The 21,820-nt window shown below is 34.0% G+C and overlaps 1 protein-coding gene and 1 long non-coding RNA gene across 2 annotated transcripts in view; both read left to right on the top strand.

The window, feature by feature from the left end:
* Positions 1 to 4,694: 4,694 nt before the first annotated feature.
* Positions 4,695 to 21,820, top strand: part of Reck (Reversion-inducing-cysteine-rich protein with kazal motifs) — a 211,021-nt gene continuing 193,895 nt past the window's right edge. Inside the window, exon 1 of the mRNA XM_074123281.1 lies at positions 4,695 to 4,846. Coding sequence (XP_073979382.1) covers positions 4,795 to 4,846 — 52 coding nt within the window. The 5' untranslated portion in view covers positions 4,695 to 4,794. The remainder of the gene's footprint in view (positions 4,847 to 21,820) is intronic.
* LOC141451713 (uncharacterized) lies at positions 14,567 to 20,279 on the top strand. The gene is made up of 3 exons (XR_012457058.1): positions 14,567 to 19,090; positions 19,379 to 19,414; positions 19,995 to 20,279. It is a non-coding gene; the product is annotated as an uncharacterized lncRNA (long non-coding RNA).

Below are 21,820 nucleotides of genomic sequence, written 5' to 3'. Positions count from 1 at the left end.
AGGCTTCTTTTTATTATGCAATTATCTGATAATTAAGATTCTAGACTTTCAAAAAAACCAGTTATGAGTTTATTTTGTAAATAACAATTCAAAAAAGAATTATTCTATCTATAACTGTGATATATGTATATTCTATAATTATTATATATTGAGCTATTATTAAATGTTATTTTAAATTATATTTATTTGTAACTGGGTGATTGCCCGTCTTGTAAATAAATAAATAAACTCAGAAATAGTACCACGGAGATCCGCTAGGTAGCAGCTATGTGTACTTTTAGATTCATTTCTTATGTTGTTCTATAACTTAAACAATTTTCTACATCTACTTACAGCTAGTAAAAGAAAGAAAAATTGTGTTGTTAGAAATTACAATTAAGTTTACACTGTTCTCTTGTATATTTAAAAAAAAAAAAAATTGTTTGAGCCGTTTTTTGAGAAAATATAAGAAATGAAAGCTGGGCTATTGAGTGGTCTAAATGATGGCTTGCTTGTATCTATAGGAAACGTCAAATTTTAAACTTTTTCATGATTCTTTTGTTGCAAAATTCTGAAGGATTTAGGTTGTTTCCATTTAACTTAATGAAATTTTTGTGGTTTAGAAATAAGAAAATTACTTTAAGAGAAAAATTACTTTTGCTGCTTAACTTTTACTTAAATTATTCATACTTTAATTCAGCTCGTAATACTATGTATTAAAAAACCAGAACATCCAAGAACTTTTACTAGCTACAAAAAAGCAGATTTTGCCATCTAAAGCAGATTTATTTTTTTGTAATTTTATCCCCAACAACAATTACAAATACAATATTGAGGCCGCTACTTTAGTATCCAAATCTCGAAATACAAATTTCTGGCCAGCTGTGGCTATTTACAGTGTGCATATGGTCCACCATTTATCAATTATTCATAGATAATTGTTTTGCGTCGACCCCTATTTCCATGAATGATCTATAAAAATAGCGGAAAACAAAGACACAAAAAAGACAAGAATAGACCGGAAGTTATTAGTCATTCAGTGAGGTCATGTTCATAAATAAGTATTAACGACAAAAATAAAAAAGAAAACAAAGTACAAAAAACGCACTTTACAAATTCTTTATCTCAGAAGAAGTCATTGCCACTTTCTTTTTAAAACTTTAAATAAGTTTTAAATTAACCCATTAACTGCCAAATTTTTTAAATGAATTTTTTTTTGCTCTATCATGTTTACTTTCGAGTCAAAATTGTCATTAATAAGTGAAATTTATGAAATAATGCATTATATAAAAAAATAAAAGGTTTTTTTTAAAAAAAAGTCCCATTTGGGGATCGTGGCAGATTGGATGTTCAAAACTGAGTACAAGTTGTTACGTCTTATTGAAACATCTATTTATTAGCTCTGTGGATTTAACGGGTTTTCTTATTTGTAAGTAATAGAAAATAGATTTGAAGGATTATCAATGATTGAAATATTTTTCAATATGACGGAAGCACCCTAATTTTCAACTTGAAACGCACCGTTTTATTTGCCTTCGTATTATTCAGCACGAAAACAGTAACCGATTGCACATGACCTCTTGCTTGAAGCCAAATCGTATTGGTTTCCCTCTTATAAACTGATTCAAAAAAGTGATGACCGTAATATCGCACCATCTGTACATCCTTGATCTGATTTGGTGGGATATAACTGACAGTGTCTGGTTTCATAAAAGAGGACGCTACAGAAAAATTACTGGAATGAAGCTCTAATATCTCCGGGACATCCTTTGGTTGGCAATGAACTAATACATTTTCGTCAATTTCTTCAACATCAGAAACAATATCTAGAAAGTCCGGAGGCTGTTCAACAATATCTATTGTCGAATCAGTATCAGACTCAAAGTCAAACTGCTCTAAAAAGTGAAGGCCCTTTACTGCTTCTTTTACTTCACCAAATGTGTAAAATTCTTTGGTTCCGATTTTTATAAATAAATACTAAAAGTATTCTATAACTCGGAAATTTGTTCACCCTATATGCCACGATCCCCATTTGGGGATCACTGTTCAAAATCCATTTCCTCTAATTCTCTAAAATATTTATGGAAGATAATATTGTTTCCTACAACTAGAACCTTTGAATTAACTGTGCTAAAACGCTTAGTTTAATTATTACAAAAATAATTGATAAAAAACAAACTTGAAAAGTAACATGGCTGCTATGAACGACTAACTTGGAAATTCTCACTTTGTTTTCTTATTGACCAAAAACTAGGCAAGAGAATGTAAATGTTCATCATCAATACAGTATACTAATTACTGCTCTAAATTAATTTGTTATTTGCCGCCAAAAAAACAGTTCTACAAATTTTTAAAAAAATATCCCCAATTTGGGAATCGTGGCAGTTAAAGGGTTAAAGGATGAGTAATTATTGCCAATTCGAATCTCACTCATTAACAAACTGATAATTCTTACGGTTTCTAAATTGTCAAAATTAGCGGACTGAAAGGTGAAAAAAGATTTGAAAAATACAAAAATAATTTTAAAAAATAACAAAGTAATAAAACTGTTATATTAATTAAAATGGTTAGTGAAAATGTTTAATCTAAAATGAACCCAGCAACTCTAATTGGTGGAATCATTCAACCGTCATTCCATTTTCCCACTAATTATTAAATAGTAATCATTTTCTTCAAGTGGAAAATTGTAAAACAAAGAAGGGAAAAACTTTTAAGTTGATTGAAATGGTTTTTTTTTTTTTTTGCTTCACTCTTTAGTTGGAAAAACTTCATAACTTTTTATTTTCAAAAGTGGACGGGTTACCTCACATTCATGCATATAAATTATATGCACTGAAAAATAAGAAATTCTATTCTCAAAGTTTATGACCCTAAAATGCAATTTTTTTGGGGGGAGAGCCCACTCTAGAAATCTTTCCCAAGAAACTGTTAAATGCGAATGCACAGAAATGCAAGCGAACATAGGTGAAAAGGTGATGGTAATAAAGACATAGGGAACAAAGTCACGGATATGTCATAAATTATGGCTAGATAAGGAAATAAAAATCAAAGAAATAGACTTATAAAGAAGATTAGTCAGAATTTTCAGAATAGAAGCAATAGACTTTAAAGAAATTCTATTTGAAGACGTAGTAGAAGAAAAAAAAAGAAGAGACTTCTACAGGAAGATTATCTAAAGTGAAAGTGCTGTGAAGAATTACCGAAGAAGTTAACAATTGGCGTAGGATTGGAGGGATTGAAGTATCTTACAGGACCCTGGTATACAAGGAGAGTTTGATGAACCAAGGCTTTCAGCAGGATTTAACCATCGCGAAAAGGAAGGCATGGAGGGAAAATCCATCAAGAAGATTTAGGCCAAGGAAACCCACTGAATACTGGGACTCCTAATAATATTAAAATAATATTACTGGAGATCGATCGATACGATGTTGTTAGAAAGTGTTAGTATTAATAAAAATAAATGAGAAATTTTATAGAATAATAAACTCACCAATATTTTAGAAATACTAGATGGCAAATAGATTGGTCTCTAGTTCTTAATATTGAAAGAGTCTACAGCTTTCCAGGTTTAATGAAGCTGAGCCTCTCCATTTAGAAGGGAAAATTCCAGAGCTTGGATTGATTAAATGAAAAGTGAGAAGGATTGCTCAGGATAGACAATATTTTAAAGTAATTGAAGGAACTTTATCACAGACGGAACTATTACTAATATTAAAAGTCATTTCATCGCATCGTCTGAATCGAAACGAATATTATTTTGAATTGAATCTTAGCAAACAGAAAGCTGTGGTAAATTAAAACTTTCATATCCACATGGCATTCCATGTCCGGTGTAAAATAGAAGGAAATCGATTGATCAAAATACGAGCGACTCGTAACCCACTATAACAAAACTTTTGTTTGTAATGTTTGGCGTAGAGCGTTTGGCAAGGCAGTATTCTTAGCCCCATCCTGTAGCCAGTATTCCCCAATGAATAACCCAACCCTGCCGGAAACTATCATTTCGTAACGTCATTTACTACTCAGCTCCTAGCAGGCTTTACTTTTTTCGATAGAATTCAGGAAGGTTTCCGATTGAAGTTTTGGAGAGGTATTGCCTCTAATGTCCTACATTAGGCGCTTTACAGCCTGAATATTTAATAGAATATCTTTATCTTGAATAAATAATCTTTTTAAAAAAACATGTTCTTTTGAACTGCTTTTAGGGCCCGCCGTCTGGGTCGGCAGTAACCTCCCAATATTTGAGCACGGTCCCGCTCAAATGTAATTTAAAATTTGAGCTTCCAGTGATAACCATTTTCTGACTCCTTGGAGCTCAAAATGTGTTCTCAATTTTAGAAAAATCCGACAAGATCTGAGATCCGTGCTAAGAGAGTTAGAGTAGGTGAAAATTTATTTGATTATTTCCAGAAGAGTAGCCTCAACCAGATTGCATTCTAGTATCCAGGGCGGCCCAAAGTATGAGGGAGAACTCTTCTTCTTGGCTTTGGTACGGCCAACCTCTGTAATTAATTCTCTCCTACTCTCGTGACTTGCATCCACAGCCTCGACGGATGAGCCAAGCTTCTTCCTCCTAACTGATAGTCTCTATCAAGCTAGAGAGGTGGAGTGGAGAACCCCTTGCAGGCTCTTAGTGCAAGCCATGCTCTGGTCGGCATACTAATGGAGGGGTGGCTGTTGTGGTGGGGTGGCCAAGGGGGCGGAGCCTCCTTTCTCTACGGTTCGCCGCCCCCCACTTTAGTCTCAGTTTTAACATCGCGTGTCGCCGTCGATTTCCTCTCTAGTTTACGCGTATGTTGCGTTTTTTTCTTTAGCATGTTATTCGTTTACGTACTTTTTACAACGCTCATTTCGGCTGACGCTTACGGTAAGAAATTTTTAAAAAAAGGTTTTATCAATTTATTTTTTAAATATATAAAAAATTAGTTCCAAATTTTATTTAATTTAACTTAAAATTAATACAGTATATTTTAATTATTTACAATCCTGCATTAGAGAGTAAAACTCAAAATGCATAGGGTCTCATCTAACACCTGTACAGATAAACAAAGAATTTGAAAATTTTGACTAAATTTTAAAACATTTTAAAAAACGGAAGCTCAATTTGGTTTTCCGAAAAGACATTTTACAGACATAAGCTTTAAATTAGCCACTAGAATATGTCAGCAATCAAAACGGAAATCAGAGAAAGCTTGTATTTCCTGTTTTTAGTTCTACCCCTAAAATAAACCGGTTTAAACTACTCGCACGTCTTTCTTTTCAATTTCAGCTAAATTTCTTTTTTTCAATTTTTCAAACAGAAAAAGATGTTTTTTCCTATTAATGAATAAAGTAATGAATATCCGGTTTTTAAGGCCGTTTAAGTGCTTTGAAAAAGGAGCTAATCTTAACACCCTGCTCTGAAACCGCTGAAAATCCCTAAATACAATATAATTAATTTCCACAGCATTTACTTTTAATGGATTTAATACGGTACTTCGTGATTGGGTAATATTTTCAATTTTGTGCATTTTCTCAAAAACTTTATACCCACTCAAAACGTTTTCGTGAAAAAAAAAAAAAAAAATGCTGATAAAAAATAAACAGCGCTTTTATTTTGAAGAAAATCTTATTGAGAAAAATGGAAAAGTTTAGATGAAAATTGCGAACACTCAGAGCGATCAAATTTTCTTTCATGTTTGAGTTCCCTTCTTGAAAAAATCCAATCAGAGAAAAATCCACTAAAATAGTTAGATTTCCACAACTAATTTTAACAAGAAGATTTCATGCGGGATAGCTTAGATCCGGAAATGGGCCTTAACTAAATTTTGTTCAAATTTTATTTATACAGAAGGAAACTGACTTTTCCAAGGTTTCGAACTTTTTTTGGGGCTACTACTACTTATTCTCTTAAAGCTTTTTTCAAGCTTCGAAATTTTACTCAAATATTAGTTAAATTTAGAAATTTCACAATTTAGGCCCAACTTAAGAGAATCAAAACGTCCTAGAAGCTCTTCCAAAAACAGAATTTTCGTGAAAAAAATTATTTGTGGGCATAATTTCACAATAGACGGAAGTGAAATCAAGAAAAGACGGTAGAAATCATTTTTTTAAAAAAATCTCATTTCCGGTCAAGCGGTTTTCCTCAAACTTGGCATTCTTATCAAATATTCCCCCCCCCCCAGAAAAACGGGGAAAATATTTCCAGGAAAAGTTTCTCTGTATTCAGCACAGTTGGAGATGCTGTTTAATGGTAACCCTCTTTACGTCTACAGGAAAAACGTTCTCCTGGTAAAGGACCACTTCGTGATGGAAAGAGCGGAAGTTTGTGGACACCCTGGTCATAGCCCCCCGGAACTCGCCCCTTTTGAGTACCACTTATTGCTCTAGCTACGACTGATCTTTTTTTTTTTCTGTACGGAAAATTTTATTACAATTGAAGAGGTGAAAGGTTATAATTAAAAGGCTAAAACCTCCCCCCCTTGTTTTAAGAGCGAAATTGAATTATTGTTACCAAAAATAGAAAGGAATAAGTTCAATGGAGGAATTATTATTCCATTTTTTATTATTAAGGACCCATCAAAGTGAAGCACCAAAATACGAAAAGTCCCTTGTTACACCCATATTGCATTAGAGGAAGACTTAATTACTCCCCCGGGAAGGCCTGTTGATAAGCAAAAGTCGTGTGGGTCTCAACTTGAGAAAGTTGAGAACAGAGCAGCAATTTCTCTTCCGAATGTAAGAAAAACGAAAAAAAATAGAAAAGAAAAATGAAAATAAGATTCTCTCTTTTTTCTTTTTTTTTTAAAAAAAATCAATTTTAGAAACTTTTCATCAATTTAAGTAACTAAGTCGGTAACCACATTTAATTTAAACGGTTTAACAAAAGTACGAGAAACTAGACATTTCCATAATTGTTAACCGCCGCACTTTCCACAAGGAAATTGACGGAAACTTCTACTACACAGTGATGTTGGAAAATTCAATTAAGTAAAGTAATGGGGGCCACATTCAGCCGGTGGTTTGTGGTGGCATGCTTTTTCTTTTCTAGTTTGGTGGTTAGAAAGATATTATATGAATAATCATTTTGCGGTAATCGAAATGATTAATCGATAATTTATTATACTACTTTTTTTTTTTTTTTTTTTTGAAAATTTGGTTAGGTTTTCGCAGTGCTAGATAGTATCTTCTGATTTTATCCATCGTGTTAAATCAACGATATGAATCTTTGCCTATGATAAAACGAAGAATTTTTTTTTTTTACAAATTGGTCTATGTGTAAGTGAACCCCCACCAAAACACAAAAATGAAAAATCGCAATAAGCTGAAATTAGTTATTTCACTGACGTACCACCAGATAATTTAGAGCACACAATAATGTTTTAGTCAAATCCGTGTCAGAGGCGCCACGGTAGCCGAGCGGTTAAATAGGCTAGACCCGCAATGCTAAGATGTATTGTTGGTTTAGTAGGTTCGATTCCCCTGGTCTAGGCCTTGAATTTTATTTAATGGTTAATATGAGAAATTTACAGTAAAGTGTTGGGCGGTTAATAGGCTAGACCCGCCAAGCTAAGATGTATTGTTGGTTAGTGGGTTCGATTCCCTGCTCTAGGCTTTGGATTTTATTTAATGGTTAATATGAGAAACTTGTAGTAAAGTATGTTTGCTAGTCGCCTCCCTCCATGACACCTAATTGGTCGTTGAACGTAAAGCCCGCCTGAAAAAATAGGCGATTACTTTACTTACTTTACTTTAGAAATCGATGTCAGGAATCGGTAAACCCACTTCAGAGGAAAGGGCTCCCTCTAGAGATTCCCTTTATAGTGCCTTTTCTTTTTTCCTGTAATGTACTACTACTACTACGATCAAAACCTATCCTGGAAAAAGCATGTTTCCCAAAACTCTCGTCGTTCCATCCATATCCTGAAGCAGTTTAATAGTTCCCTGTCACCTTTTTCAAATTAAGACCCGGCAACTCCAAGTTTCTTCTCTTATATTCCCCCACTTCGACTATGGTTGTTTAGTATATGGCCGGTTTTTCTGGTGATATTGAAGCTAAGCTCAAGCGCCTCATGAACTGCTTCATAAGATTTATTTTCAGCATTTCCAGAGACTCTCGCATTTCGCACTGCTACGACGAGTTGAAGTGGCTTTTTCCTGTCTATCGCCGCCAATATTTTTTGGCTTCTTTCCTTTTTCAAGTCATCCAGTCTCAAAGGCCTTCCTATATTTTTCAACTCCTCAAAGTTTAAATCCTCCATCCATTCCCGTAACACTAGATCTCGCTCATCTGATCTATATATTCCCTCATCCTTTGACAAATCCTTCCTAATACGTGCTACATATTCAGTAGAATCTACGGTCTTATGAACTGTATAATGTTGGTAAAGATTAAATATGACTTTTAATGGTTTGAAGTAAATTTGTGACTTAGAAGCTTGAGTACAGTAGTAAGGCAAAGTCTTGTGAGTGGTTACAGCAGATTTTTTTTTTTTTAATGTAATTCAGGAGGTCACGCCCTAAATATTTCCAGTTCCGTTTACTCGGACACAATCCCAATATTTCCGCCATTTAAGAGGAAATTAATTAATTTTTCACCCTTTTACGCTGTGCAATTTCCCGATTGGGTTTTTTTTTATTTGCATAAACCCGGGGACCTTCGCGGCCATTCATTTATTTAAACGTTGGAAGAAGAAAAAGAAAAGGAATTTGGTAAATTTTCCTTTTTTTAATTAATTTTTAGTTTTGATTGGATAGAAATAGTTTGCAAGTTAAATCGAGCGCATTTTGTTGGCTAATTGAATTCAACCAATGAATTAATCTTGGAGCTGGTACAGTCTGGACAGTAATTAATATGGATTAGCAGAGCAATAGTCTGGCTATTAGGTCAATTTCTCTGCGAGCTAAAACCTTTTAAAAGGGGCTGCGTCTTCTATGCCGGAAGTCGTATGTGCATAGAATATAGGAATTATAAAGCGGGAAAAGGAACTAGCTAATATCCCAGCTGGTCTCGAAAGCGGTTCTATGATCAAGAATTGCGTTCAGCTCCTGGGTAGATGGTAGGAAGAGGTTATCGGTATTATGAAAAGCTACTAGGATAGGGAAATAGCTATTCCCTTTATTCTCCAAGGAATTCGGAGTAAGTGATTGTGGCCAACTAGAAAAAAAACAAAAAAAAAAACTAAAAAATACGTGTTCCCTTAGTTTTGTTTTGTTAGAAATCCAAATTTAATTTGTAAATTTTTTTTTCCGGTGTTTACACGCCTATAAAATTGCCTATCGAGATATCTCTTTACATGCCTGATGGTGTTATATCGACACGGGGGACAATTCAGTGGCCACCTCGTTCACCGGATTTGGCACTTTATGGACTATTTCCTTTGGGGATATCTGAAAAACAAGGTGGTTATTCACCTTGCTTATCTAAAAGCATTTCTAAATCTAGGTGTATCAGAATCAAGCCGGAATTGCATTTGTAGATGAACTAAAGCAAAGAATGATAAGATGCCTGTAACTCGGTTAAAGCCGAATCTATTTCTTTGGCAGTAAGAGAGCATGCCTATGCATCTCTAATGGTGGAGGCCATTTCGAGCATGATCTGTAATATTAATGGGAGAGTAAAATTTATAATAAAATAGTACTTTTCTTCTTATTCAATCAAAAAACCGTTACAATATTATCATTTAGAAATTTCTTATAAGAATCATGTTTTCATTCATAACTTGTAAAATATCGCTCACAGAAAAAAACCGTTCATGTAAATTTTTCTTAAAAAAAATAGAGGAATCTATTTCTGAAATAAAATCCACACCTCCCCATTTGAAAAAATGAAGTTGGTGCCTGTATATCGCTTCTGGAAGCACTGACAAAAAATTTACAAATTAAATTTGGATTTCTAACAAAAAACTAAGGGAACACGTATTTTTTAGTTATTTTTTCTAGCTATCTTAGTTTCCGAGAAAAAGTCGTTATCCATTTAGCTTGGGACACCCTGTATATAGGTTATTCTTTTCTCTCTCGATTTTAGAATAAGTAAATTATTCTGACAGAGCTTTTCCTATTTATTATTTGAAGCACAATAATGTATCTTTTACATATACGGAGCTTTTTGTGAAGCTATAAATTAATCGTGAATTATAAATGGTTGTAGCTTCATGGATTCAACATTTCCTACAGCTTCAAGGATTTATCGCTTATCGTTGAAAACCACTTCCGTATCGCTGGCTATTCCCTGGGACGGGAGGAGGGTCCCTCTACCCTCCAGCTAAGCCTCCCCCAACAAGAGAGATTATTCTGTAAATGGGAAAGTTTAGAAAATGTTTTTATTTATTAATTTTTTTTTTTTTTTTAATTCGTCGAAGGGGGCGACTCGTCTGATGGATATTGCAATTATTTTTTATGTTCATTTTGTTTTTTTTGGTGCAGCCGAACCAGTTTATTGTCTATTAGTGAGTAAAAAAGAGATATTTGCCCTGTTATAACAAAAATTAATATAAATTGATGAAAAATAAATAAAACAAAAACAAATATCTGGTGGAAAACTCGTTCAACATTCCCCATATAGTAATTTACGAAATGGAATTTTCTTGGAACACATTTGCGAAATGAAAATCCTATTAGAATAATAAAGGAAATTGGGACGCAAGTTTCACTTAAATGGTATACTTAATTTAAAAATTCACCTGTACTCATGACAATCTTAAGATAGGATAAATGTTTCAATTGTTAAGTAAGATCTAGATGCGCCCCTTGAGCACTCGAAGAGCCTACCAATATAAAAAATAATAAGGTGGCACAGTAAGCAATGGAGCTGGATGTGCCCTTCTATCGGGGGGGAAAGTTTGTTTTTAGGGCTTATGGGGTTATTATCCCAATCTGCTGACTTCCATCTTTTCTCCCTAGGGGGGGAGTTTTTCTCCGGAGAGTCTGAGGGTTGCCAGATGTAAGCAGAGGAAATATATCCTCCTCCCCTTAAGAAGTGAGGCAGCCTGGAACTAAGGTAACCTCAGCAGGGGGCTACCTGATTCCTGAGATTCCACTGGAGGTGTTTGGATGATTATCAGATAGGGAGGAGATCTCTCGTTGAACACTTCCAACTTCATAATGTCGTAATGCTATCATTAGAATATCTGAGATTATCTTACACAAAGTGATTATTTACACCTCTCTCTTACAAGAAACTTTGGGTAAGCCATTGTCAGAAGAGCTGTAATATGTTAAGGGGTAGCTTGAGTGGCACAGGTAATGGTTATCGCTAACTGCCATCTATCCGCTCTATTTCGGGATGTGAGCCTAGTTAGTTAACAGGTAATTGAAGAGGGCCCTGCCCATTAAGGGAGTTGTGGAGAATTAATAAGAGCAATCGTGGAGGGATGAGTTTATATTTACGGTTTCTCCTTCTATCACTTCCCTGGTAGAACCTAAGGGAGCAGTACTATTTTGATCTATACCTAACCTAGAAACTATAATTTTTTATTTTAGTCTTATTTTTAGTAAATATTCAAACATTTTTGGAAGGCGAGTCGAGATAGGCTAATCCTAAATTTGCGTTTTATAATTGAAAACTCTTTCCTTTGGTCTCAGTACAAATGCGAATAAAATATTTTCTCTAAAATTGATTGGCTAATATATATATAGTAATGACACTAAAATGCTTTGCCCAGGATTAAGTTATATTGGAGACAAGACCCAGGTTGTGTAGGTTATATGAAGGAAGTCTTTTGTAAGTGTGAGAGAATTTAATAAGATAGTGTTTACAGTATGAGGTCATAAAGAAAATTTACCCTGAAGGGAAGGCTCCTACACCTGTTTAATACAAGACGTAATAGCTACAAAAGGAACTCTGTAACTTCCTGCAAAATATCTCATTCTCTGAATAAATTTATTTCATTTCCGTTTTATGATTGTTCTATACAAATTCTATCTCGCTACTAGCTCAGTTGGTTTGTTTTTCTCTCTCTCTCTTTTTCTCAAGGAGGGGGCGATTTATCCTTTTCCTTAATCCAAAGGAAAAGCCAAAACATAAAAATAAAATAAAATACCGAGCTGTTGAGCTCAGATAATTTTCGTTTACTGAAAAGAAGAAGAAGAAGAAGAAAAATGAATCCAAAGGAAAAACTGTCACAGAATTAAAGAACGTGAAAATCTGAACTCTATGACGTAATCCACCACCTCTCCGGCGCACCATAGTTTAGAAAACATTGCTTCAAGTGACGTGTTCAAGAAAGTTAATCCTCCCCCCAACATTTTCCCAGAAATGCCTTAAGAGGAGAAAATGTTTCCAATATAGATCTACAAGATTGCGCAGTAAGCGTGGAAATTTCTAAGAAAATCGCTGGTGCAGCCATTTTTCAAGAAAATATATAGGAGTAGGTATATAAAGACTTAAACATTCTTTTAGCAATGTGAGTAGATCCGCTTGGTTGATTAACAGATTTCTCAAGTTGCATTAAAAGTTGTAAACAAAACAAAAAAATAACAGTAATGACATTCAACGTTGGATACGACATTGTGATATATTGGGCTGTAAGAATCATTTGGCTGAGGTCGTAATTTAAAAAAAAAATAATTAAATAGGCTAAAGTAAAAATGGACAAGGCGCCACGATAGCCGAGCGGTTAGAGGCGAGACCTGCAAAGCTAATATGCATTGTAGTACTGGGTTCGATTTCCAGGTCTTAGGCCTTGGATTTTATTTAATAGTTAATAAAAGAAATTTACAGTAAAGTATGTTTGCTAGTCACCTCCGTCCACGGACACCTACTTGGTAGTTGGACGTTAAGCCCCGCCTGAAAAATGGCGATTACTTTACTTTTTTTCTTTTTAAAAATGAACAGCCTAATTTTTAAAAAGAGTTTGAAGGGTAGGATGAAAGAGGGACTGCGCGAAGCTGATCTAGGGCTGAGATTGTCCTGCATTTTAATTCTGTGACTTTTTCTAAGCGCATTCAGTCATCCCTGGACTAGGTACAATAGCCCAGATCTACTGCACCACCTAACTATCAAGGAGAATTAATTGTTCATCAAAATTCAACGTTAAAAAGGAAGTTGCTGCAAGAGAGAGTCATGAGAGGAGTCACAACCATTTTTTTTTTTTTTTTAAACAACACCATCAATGTGTTGCTCAAGATACCCAAAACGGGTGAAGATTTGGTTAACAGGATAGTTTATGGTGATGTTAGTTTATAGTATGGAAGGAAAAAGTGGTAAGTTGAGCCGCCATAATGTTTTGTACACCTTAATGTGTTCAGCCATTTAGATAGGATTTCCGATCAATCTTCTACAGGAGGAGAAACCTGTCAAGAATGAAAGCATAACAAACTTGTGCAGCTGTTATATATAACATGAACAGCGAAATATCCAGTCTGCCGCATCACCCTCTATAAATTCTGTTGGTGTAACTAGAGATTATTAATGCGTTATTAATAACAATGTTATTTAGGCTATTAATTATTTTGACGTCACAGGCTCTCTAATCTTCTTCATTTTAAGGGGCCGCCCATTGTTATATTAATGTTTCTAATTAGTGCTGAATGAAAATTTAATTGCCGATATCTAAGTTATGCTGAGATTTTGGTGGTTCATGATGGAATTGAAACATGGGATTATTATACTAAGCTCAAAAGCGTATATCTATCAAAATGTATTACAAGGTTCTAATAGATAGTTCAGAAAATTTAGCACAAACCGGTGTTAAGGTACAATTTAAGCTAAGCAGGTTGTGAGCCAGGTTTGGTGTAAGTAAGGTGAGGCAAGTGATTCCCAAGCAAGTGAATATTCACATGGCGCAGGTTGTAGGAAGGTCTGTATTGTTCTGCGGTTTTGATTTTCAATATTTTGGAAATGATTTACCTATTTAAAAAAAAAAAGTAAAGTAATCGCCTATTTTTAGGCGGGGCTTAACGTCCAACTACCAATTAGGTGTCGCGGACGGAGGCGACTAGCAAACATACTTTACTGTAAATTTCTTTTATTAACCATTAAATAAAATCCAAGGCCTAAGACCGGGGGAATAGAACCCACTAAACCAACAATACATCTTAGCATTGCGGGTCTAGCCTACAACCGCTCGGCTATTGGGGCGCCTTACAAAATTAAAACCATTAAATAAAATCCAAGGCCTAAGACCGGGGGAATAGAACCCACTAAACCAACAATACATCTTAGCATTGCGGGTCTAGCCTATAACCACTAGGCTAATGGGGCGCCTTACAAGATTAAAACTATTAAATAAAATCCAAGGCCTAAGACCGGGGGAATAGAACCCACTAAACCAACAATACATCTTAGCATTGCGGGTCTAGCCTACAACCGCTCGGCTACCGTGGCGCCCTGATTTACCTATTGTGGCTAGCCTAAATACAAAATAATATTCACAAAATAGAATACAAAGTTTATCCAATTGGTTGAATTAGTTCTATTTTCAGGTTTTTTTGAATATCAGAAGAAGTGTACAAAGAACTCATTTTTTTTGTATGTTCCACAACGATTCTAGTTGTACTCAACAAACCGGATAGTTTGCTCAGAAGAAAGAAAACAAAAGAAATATTGAGAAAAAAGTGGAATAAAACTTGAAGGAAAAGAAATATTAAAGAAGACACAGGTATGATGTCATAGCACTAACACTAACACTCATGATATAGGTTAAACACAAGATAACTGCTTGCAACGTCATTTTGCTCCAACCTGCAGAAGGGCCAAGGACCCCATGTAAGTTACCTTAAACAAGTACCTTGCAAATAGGTCAAGCAAAAGGATGTGCTAACATGTTATAGGACAGGAAACACCTAACTGCTTAAACAAAGAACAACTCTGTCCTGAATGTATTCCCTTTTTTCATCCAAGGTTATCCTGTAAACTACATCACAAGAAACTATCATCCTCGGTAATCAAAGAATACACTTTAGCCCCATTTTTGTTCATATTTCTAAAGGCAATTTTCTTCACAGTCTCATGAGGAGCAAAATAATGTTCTTTACATCCTCGTGGTCAAGGAGGGATATGTCCGCCCTGGAAGTATTGGAGAAGAAGCCTGGCTCTATGGAGTGGTTATCCCCAATATGCCCAGCGCCTAGACATCCAGGATTTCCCTAGGCGGATTCAATGGTAGAAGAGGTTTACATATTCCCTCAATAGAATACTCTTAATCAGTAATTTTGGAACCAATTTAAGACTGTCTGGTGATGAGGAGTGCATGGGATACCAGGAAAGTTATACCAGACTACCGACTACCCCCTCTACCTAGAAGTTCCCTGGAGAGCTTGGTTCTCTTTTCATTTGAAAGGTCATCCTTAGAACATGAGGAAAACGTTGTGAGTGGGTGGCCTCAGTAGAGAGCCCGCTAGCTTCCCGGAAAGCCTAATTAGACAACAGATATTTTAGCGGAGTGTATCCTCCCCTTTAGAATATTTAGGAAAGGTAATGGAGAAAGGCATGAGTTGGCTCTTAGGAATCACAACTCATCTTTCCTAGAGAGTACCTAAGATAAGATAATAGACGGGACGGGACCTAGCCCCACGGCATCGCAGCCACAGAAGACTTATTGTGCCAGCCCCTTCTTAGATCTAGTAAGCGAACCCTCCCCTCCTAAAGAGGTTGAGGACTTTCCCTACTAGTTCTTTTTGCGCTACTATCTCCTTCGACCTCAACGTTACAAAGGTTTCATAGCGCAAACGCTCGATTGCAACGCAATCGAACAGAGGCCGACTCCTCCTCTTCCTGACACAATCTGCACAACGGCTCCGAGCTGATAAGCCCCACCTTGCGCAGATGCTTCTTAAACCTAGCGTGCCCCGTGAATAGGCCTGTAATCAGAGTAATCTGATTTCTGCCCAAACACAGGGTCTTTTTGGATCTTTGCTTACACAGTCAAGGCATCAAGGTCTTGTTGTGTTTAACCCCAGGACACATCACCCAGTTTTTTTTCGTGCTCCCGTCCAGATTCAATCTCTGAGAGCCGCACGAACCGAACCCCTGGTGACCCCCAGGACAGGCTCTGGACCAATGAAAGGAGTGTTAGCTCCATTCCTGGCCAGATAATCAGCTTTTTTCATTCCCTTCAATACCCACATGACCCGGCACCCATTCCAACCGAACTTTGTTGTGCCGCGCCAGTAGTTCTAGGGCCTTCCTACATTCCCAAACCAGGGAAGAGGTCATTCTGAAGGATACGAGAGCCTTCAGTGCAGCCTGGCTGTCCGAAAAGATACGAATCTCCCTATTTCTAGGTTCCATCCGAGTACCTAGATGAGTTATTCCATCACCAGGTTTTTTACTTGGCCCAAGAATGCCTTGTTAGAAAAGCAGTAGTTTTAAATAATTAATACCTCAACATTTTTAATAAAAATTATTGATTTATAAAAAGGAATTTTAATGGTAATAAAAGTTTTATATTGGCGAGGTAATATAAACGGAGTTTAGTTATGAAATGAACACATATTTTCCAAAAACTTTTCTCGTAGAACATGGAATTTTCCATTGAATAATGAAATAGCTTTGAAAACCCCATATTCATTAAAAGAAGCCTAATAGAAGAACCAATAGTATTTTAGAACAATAACTCTGGTATTATTGGATAACGACCGTAGAATAATCTATCAGTAGAAAAATCTTTTAACAAAAATACATAACAAGCCAGCTAGGTTTCAGTTTGTTTTTCTTTTTTAATTAAAAAAGTTTTCCTTCTCATTATTGTTTAAAAAAGAGGGAGGTAAGAAAAGCAAAATCTTGTTGTAAAACTCTAATCCAACTTTATCTCATTGCATTAATTTTTAAGACAGGTATTTTAATGGAAACATATTTTATAGGCATTATTATCATCTCGTTAATAAGGCATTATTCTATAAACTGAAACTGTGCTAAATAGTATTAGCGATATTACCGACAGGGAAGATAATAACTGGGGTGATTCTATAAAGAAAATAGAAGAAAGGAAACTGTCGTTAAAACCTTCATTGGGTAATTAATTCATCTGGTTTTTTTTTGGGGGGGGGGCAGGATCTTGAATGCGGCTAGACTTCCGGAAGGTATTTTAATGAAATGATAAGTTTGCGGTTTGAGGTTAGTTTTATTAAAACGATTGTTGTGGTAACGAAAAGGATCGTAGCCTATTCATCCTCTGATATGTATATATCATCCCTGTAGAGGGGACACTAACATATAATTCAATGATCCCAAACTTGTCATCCTTTTGTGGAAGACGTCCTAATCCAAGGTGTAATATCTCAACAAGTCCTGAAAAAGTAACTACAGTCTTTCAGACAGACTATATTTTTTTTTGCTGCTGAGATATTATAACATAATTCTAGAGTATGGAGTTACATAGGTATCCTGATGAATCTAGGTACATACTGGTCTGAATGTACGGGCATTCAAGGCCACAAATATATTTTGAGGCCTTGGGAACCTACAAAGGAACTGAGAAGAAAGTTCATGGTAGGGTGGATACCCAAATTGTTGAAAGCGAAGCCATAGTGGGTGAAAATCTCACACCAAGGGGTGGCCAAAAAGTTCATAATTAAGCCACTCCGCCTAAGTTTATTATGGTAATTTTTCAACATGGCATGAGCATGATCACGATTATCCTAAAATTGATTTAAGAATGAGAAGAAAAGAAAATGCACTTCTTGTATTGGAGTACCTGACAGTTAACCTCTTTGGGGAAGAAAAACTGATGCCTCTAAGCTTTACCTAGTCCATCTTCAAATTTCTGAGTGATTAAAGAGATAGGACTGGAGATGTACTAGAAGCAGAGGAACTAACATACCCGGTAGCATAGCTAGCTGACTGATACCCACGAAATCTCATCTCATCTTATGGTCAATTTTTAGATTTGAAATAGATGCTCAGGAAGTACACAATCAACAGATGTTTTCTTATATTTATTTGACATTTAAATAAAAAGTTGTTCCAATTAAAAGTAAAACTTACAAACCAAAAATTATTTAAAATATTATTAGAAGTTTTGTAGTTAGAATAATTTATAAGTTGTTAATATTACATTTCTTGGGCAATTAAATTAGGTTGCAATCTTTCAAATCAAATGTTTGTAATAAGTAGAGTTTATAAAACCAGATCCTAGAGTGCTCTTTACTCGAGTCTTTGTTACAGAAGTAAACATTGTCTAGATGTAGAGTGAAAAATAATAAAATTATTATTAACTTCTAGCAGATCATCTGAGCGGCTTTAAGGTAGTGTGGAGAACAAATATCCTGTATAATATGTTATACTTGTCCGGGTCTTAAGTGTAGAGTTCTGTTAATAAGTGTGGTTAAGTAATAAAAAGTGATTATAGGTTATGATTTGTGTGGTTTTCTGTTTCAAAAATGCAGCAATTGCATTTCGTACTAAAATCATCCAAGATTGCGACGGTTAAAAAGGTTGCATTCTAACCAAAAAATTTAATAATAATAAGTTACTGAATTAATATGTTGGCGGAGCAAACTGACTCTGGCTACTTGTAAACCTCAAGGTGAAATAGTTTAGTGCAAATGTTGATCTTTTTAGTGTTTAAAGAAAATGTAATAAAAGTGAGAAATGATCATTTTTAATTACCTCGAATTCCTGGAAAATGAGACCACCAAGAACTATCACATCTCAAAGTTCACTTCCACAAGACACTGCACTGCACTCGGAAAACGCACCATAATAATCACGAATCTCCGCACCTGTAAGTGAAGAAAAAAAAAGGCTTATATAGTTAATTTTAAGAAGAGTGTAAAAGAAAACTGTGGACAATCAGAAAAATAAGAGGCTGGCTAGATTGGATGTTGTAACAGGTTGTGGCTTTAAGTTTTCCAAGTGCTCTGATAACTCTTCAAAACGCATAAGAAAAGGTATAAATTAAATCAGCAATTTTCAGTTTAATTAATTAGAAATTTAAGATTATTAATAAACTTGATAATTAATTTTATGGTGATGCAATCCAATTATAATATCCCCAAGGAAGACAGGGATTTCTGTTGTTCTTAACCTATAATTACCCTGTTAAGTGATTCTTGCAAAGGAAAATGATTTAACAGATTTTCTACTGTTCTTCAAATTTTTCTTTTCATGAGGAAAACTTGAAGAAGAAGCATTTGCTCGTTATATAAGTGAAGATTAATAATTTAAAATTAAACAAAATTGACCTGAGAGGTATGTCATTTTAAGTATTCATAATTACCTAGTACTATAATGTGATGAATGCATTATTAAATTATTTAAAGAAAAAGTTCTATAAAACTACATGAACTTCATTTTAAAACTTAAATTCAACTGAGAACTTAAAACAGCTTGTTCATGTACATTATAGATGTATTAGATCCATAGAATTTGACCTTAAGAATTAGTATTGAAGAAATTTTGAGTCCAAAACTTTATGTAACTTTTTTTTATGAATCATTTTTTAAAAAAATACTAATTTCATTTCTGTATTTATTTTAGATGATTACATCTTAGATTGCACATAACCAAAAAAAAGTGAGAACAAATCTGGACCAAATTGAAATCTTGGATGACCTTGGTTTTTTTAATTTTTTAATTCACACTTTTTACTAATTAATCAATTACTAAAAGCCATAAATTTGATATAATTTTATTTCTTATACTTCATTCTAATAAATTATGCATAAATTAATCTAAATTGCTAGAATTTACCTTTAAAAAAATCTAAATTAGCAAAAATTTACTTACAATTTTAATATTGGGTCAAGTAGGTGCCATGTTAAAACTGAATGACGTAGTCATGAGCATAAAAGTTCTAATTAAAATATATAATTAATTCAAAATTTTGATTTATTTTATTTTATTTAAAAAAAAATGGAATAAATAATTCTTAAAAATTATATTTAATAAATCAAGAGTAATCATTTGAAAGTTTTATTTTAATTACTTTTCAATTAAATAATTTTTTTTTCAATTGAATTTTTAACTCGTGTTTTAAAATTATAAAAATAATTACATAATTATTCTAGAATTTTATGCATAGTTTGTTTATTTTTTAATGACTTTTTTTTTTGTTTTTATCTTAATTAATAATTTCTACTCTTGTTTCCTGCAGCTTCAACAAAGATACCAGTAGCAGTTCCAGTGACGTCATTATACCCGTGAACGGATTGCTAGTGATTTTTTGAATTTTATTTAATAGTTTTATTTTGTGATTAGAATGGTTTTTTAACAATTGTTAAGTGTGTGTAAAACTATTTTAATTATGTCTTCTTGTTAATTCAGTGTATTGGAAAGATTTAAATTAAAGTCTTGAATCTAACTTGAATTATTAATTCAAAGGTATGTACTTTTCAGACATTTATTTCCTCATTTTACATAGTTTTTCCTCATTTATATACATTCTACCAAGATGTTGGAATTTATTATGTATTCATTTATGTTTAATTAGTGAATTGAAAAAGAATGATATTTATATTTTAAAAATTTAGAAGTGATCAAATTCATTACATGATCAAGGTCGTAGCCATCCCTAGAATTCTTTTTTTTTTGGCTTCAATTGATTTTACAAACTGGAAAGATTATTATTATTTTCTTAATTTGCTTTTTGTAGTAACGATTACAAAAACATTATTTTTACAGAAACGTTACAAAGAAAGTAGTTGTAGTATTTAATTTTTTGAAAAAATAATAAATTCCTTTAAGAAGATGAGTTCTTAAATAGAGAAATATGATTAGTCATTGTTCATTCTTTTTGGTGACTGATTCATAGTTTAAATAGGATGAAAAAATAATTACCATTTCAGTCTTAATAGATTTATTCTGCCGAGCTTTCGACCTAGGGACTATAGGTCATCTTCAGGGCTAGTTTAGAAAGTAATATTTTTTTTACATTACAGGGTTGGTGTGTCTTCTGTCTTGTCTGTTCATGATACACTCAGTCCATGAACAGACAAGACAGAAGACACACCAACCTTTTAACAATCTTTTATTGTAATGTAAAAAACTTAGCCCTGAAGATGACCTATAGTCCCTAGCTCGAAGCTCGGCAGGCTTAAATCTATTAAGACTGAAATGGCAATTATTTTTTCATCCTATTTATGAATAGTTATGTTAATTTTTTTTATTTTTGCACAAAAATATTTAAAATTAATGTAATCCTATAAAAGTTTTTGATTAATTAACACTTTTATTTTTTTTTATAAATAGTTTTTTGAAAAACCTATATTTTATCGTCTTCAACTGCCAATGTTCTTCTGGTCATCCATCTTTTATTTCATTTCCTCTGCCCACTCTTTACAGGATTCTGTAAATATTTTTTTTTTTTTTTCTCCTTTCCTGGTTTCTCTTGGCCTTCTCCTTGATCAGATTATTGGAAATCCTGTGGACATACTCTGCTCCATTTCCTGGATCTCTTGAAAATCCACTCTATAACTTTTTTTTGGGGGTGGCCAACTATGATTAAATGTCCTGCCCAATTCTAATTTCCTTTTTTCCCTTTTTTTTGACCACTGGTCCATGATTATCTAAAAAGCTTTGCCTAGTTTTTGATATAAATATAGCTGTTTCTATGCTGCATAGCCTGGGAGATTTCCTTTGCTAGCATTTATCCAACTAGCTCCTCTTTTTTTTGGGCATTCATAACCCAAAAAAAGTCATGATTATCAATGTAGTTTACTCATCAATTATTTTTTTTTGCTTTAATTTAGACTGACATAAATTTCTTGCTAATTATAAACTACTCTACAGAGAAGTTGACTTTATTAATTATTAATGTTTAACGTTTGATGTGGGCCATTTGATTTACTATGCAAATTGAATCACTGTAATCTGCAAAGTATTTAATCATGAATATTTTTTAAAAAAATGTTATTCCAATTATTCTTTCAGTACTCTTAATCAATTTAAGTTTTGATTTTTCAAATTAAGAAAACAAATTTC

This window comes from Rhodnius prolixus, unplaced genomic scaffold (assembly GCF_049639745.1).
Source record: "Rhodnius prolixus isolate KJV_2025 unplaced genomic scaffold, Rpr scaffold_14, whole genome shotgun sequence".
NCBI classification, from domain to species: domain Eukaryota; kingdom Metazoa; phylum Arthropoda; class Insecta; order Hemiptera; family Reduviidae; genus Rhodnius; species Rhodnius prolixus.
Note: the sequence above shows the minus strand (reverse complement) of the source record. Positions and strands in the feature narration are given on the sequence as shown.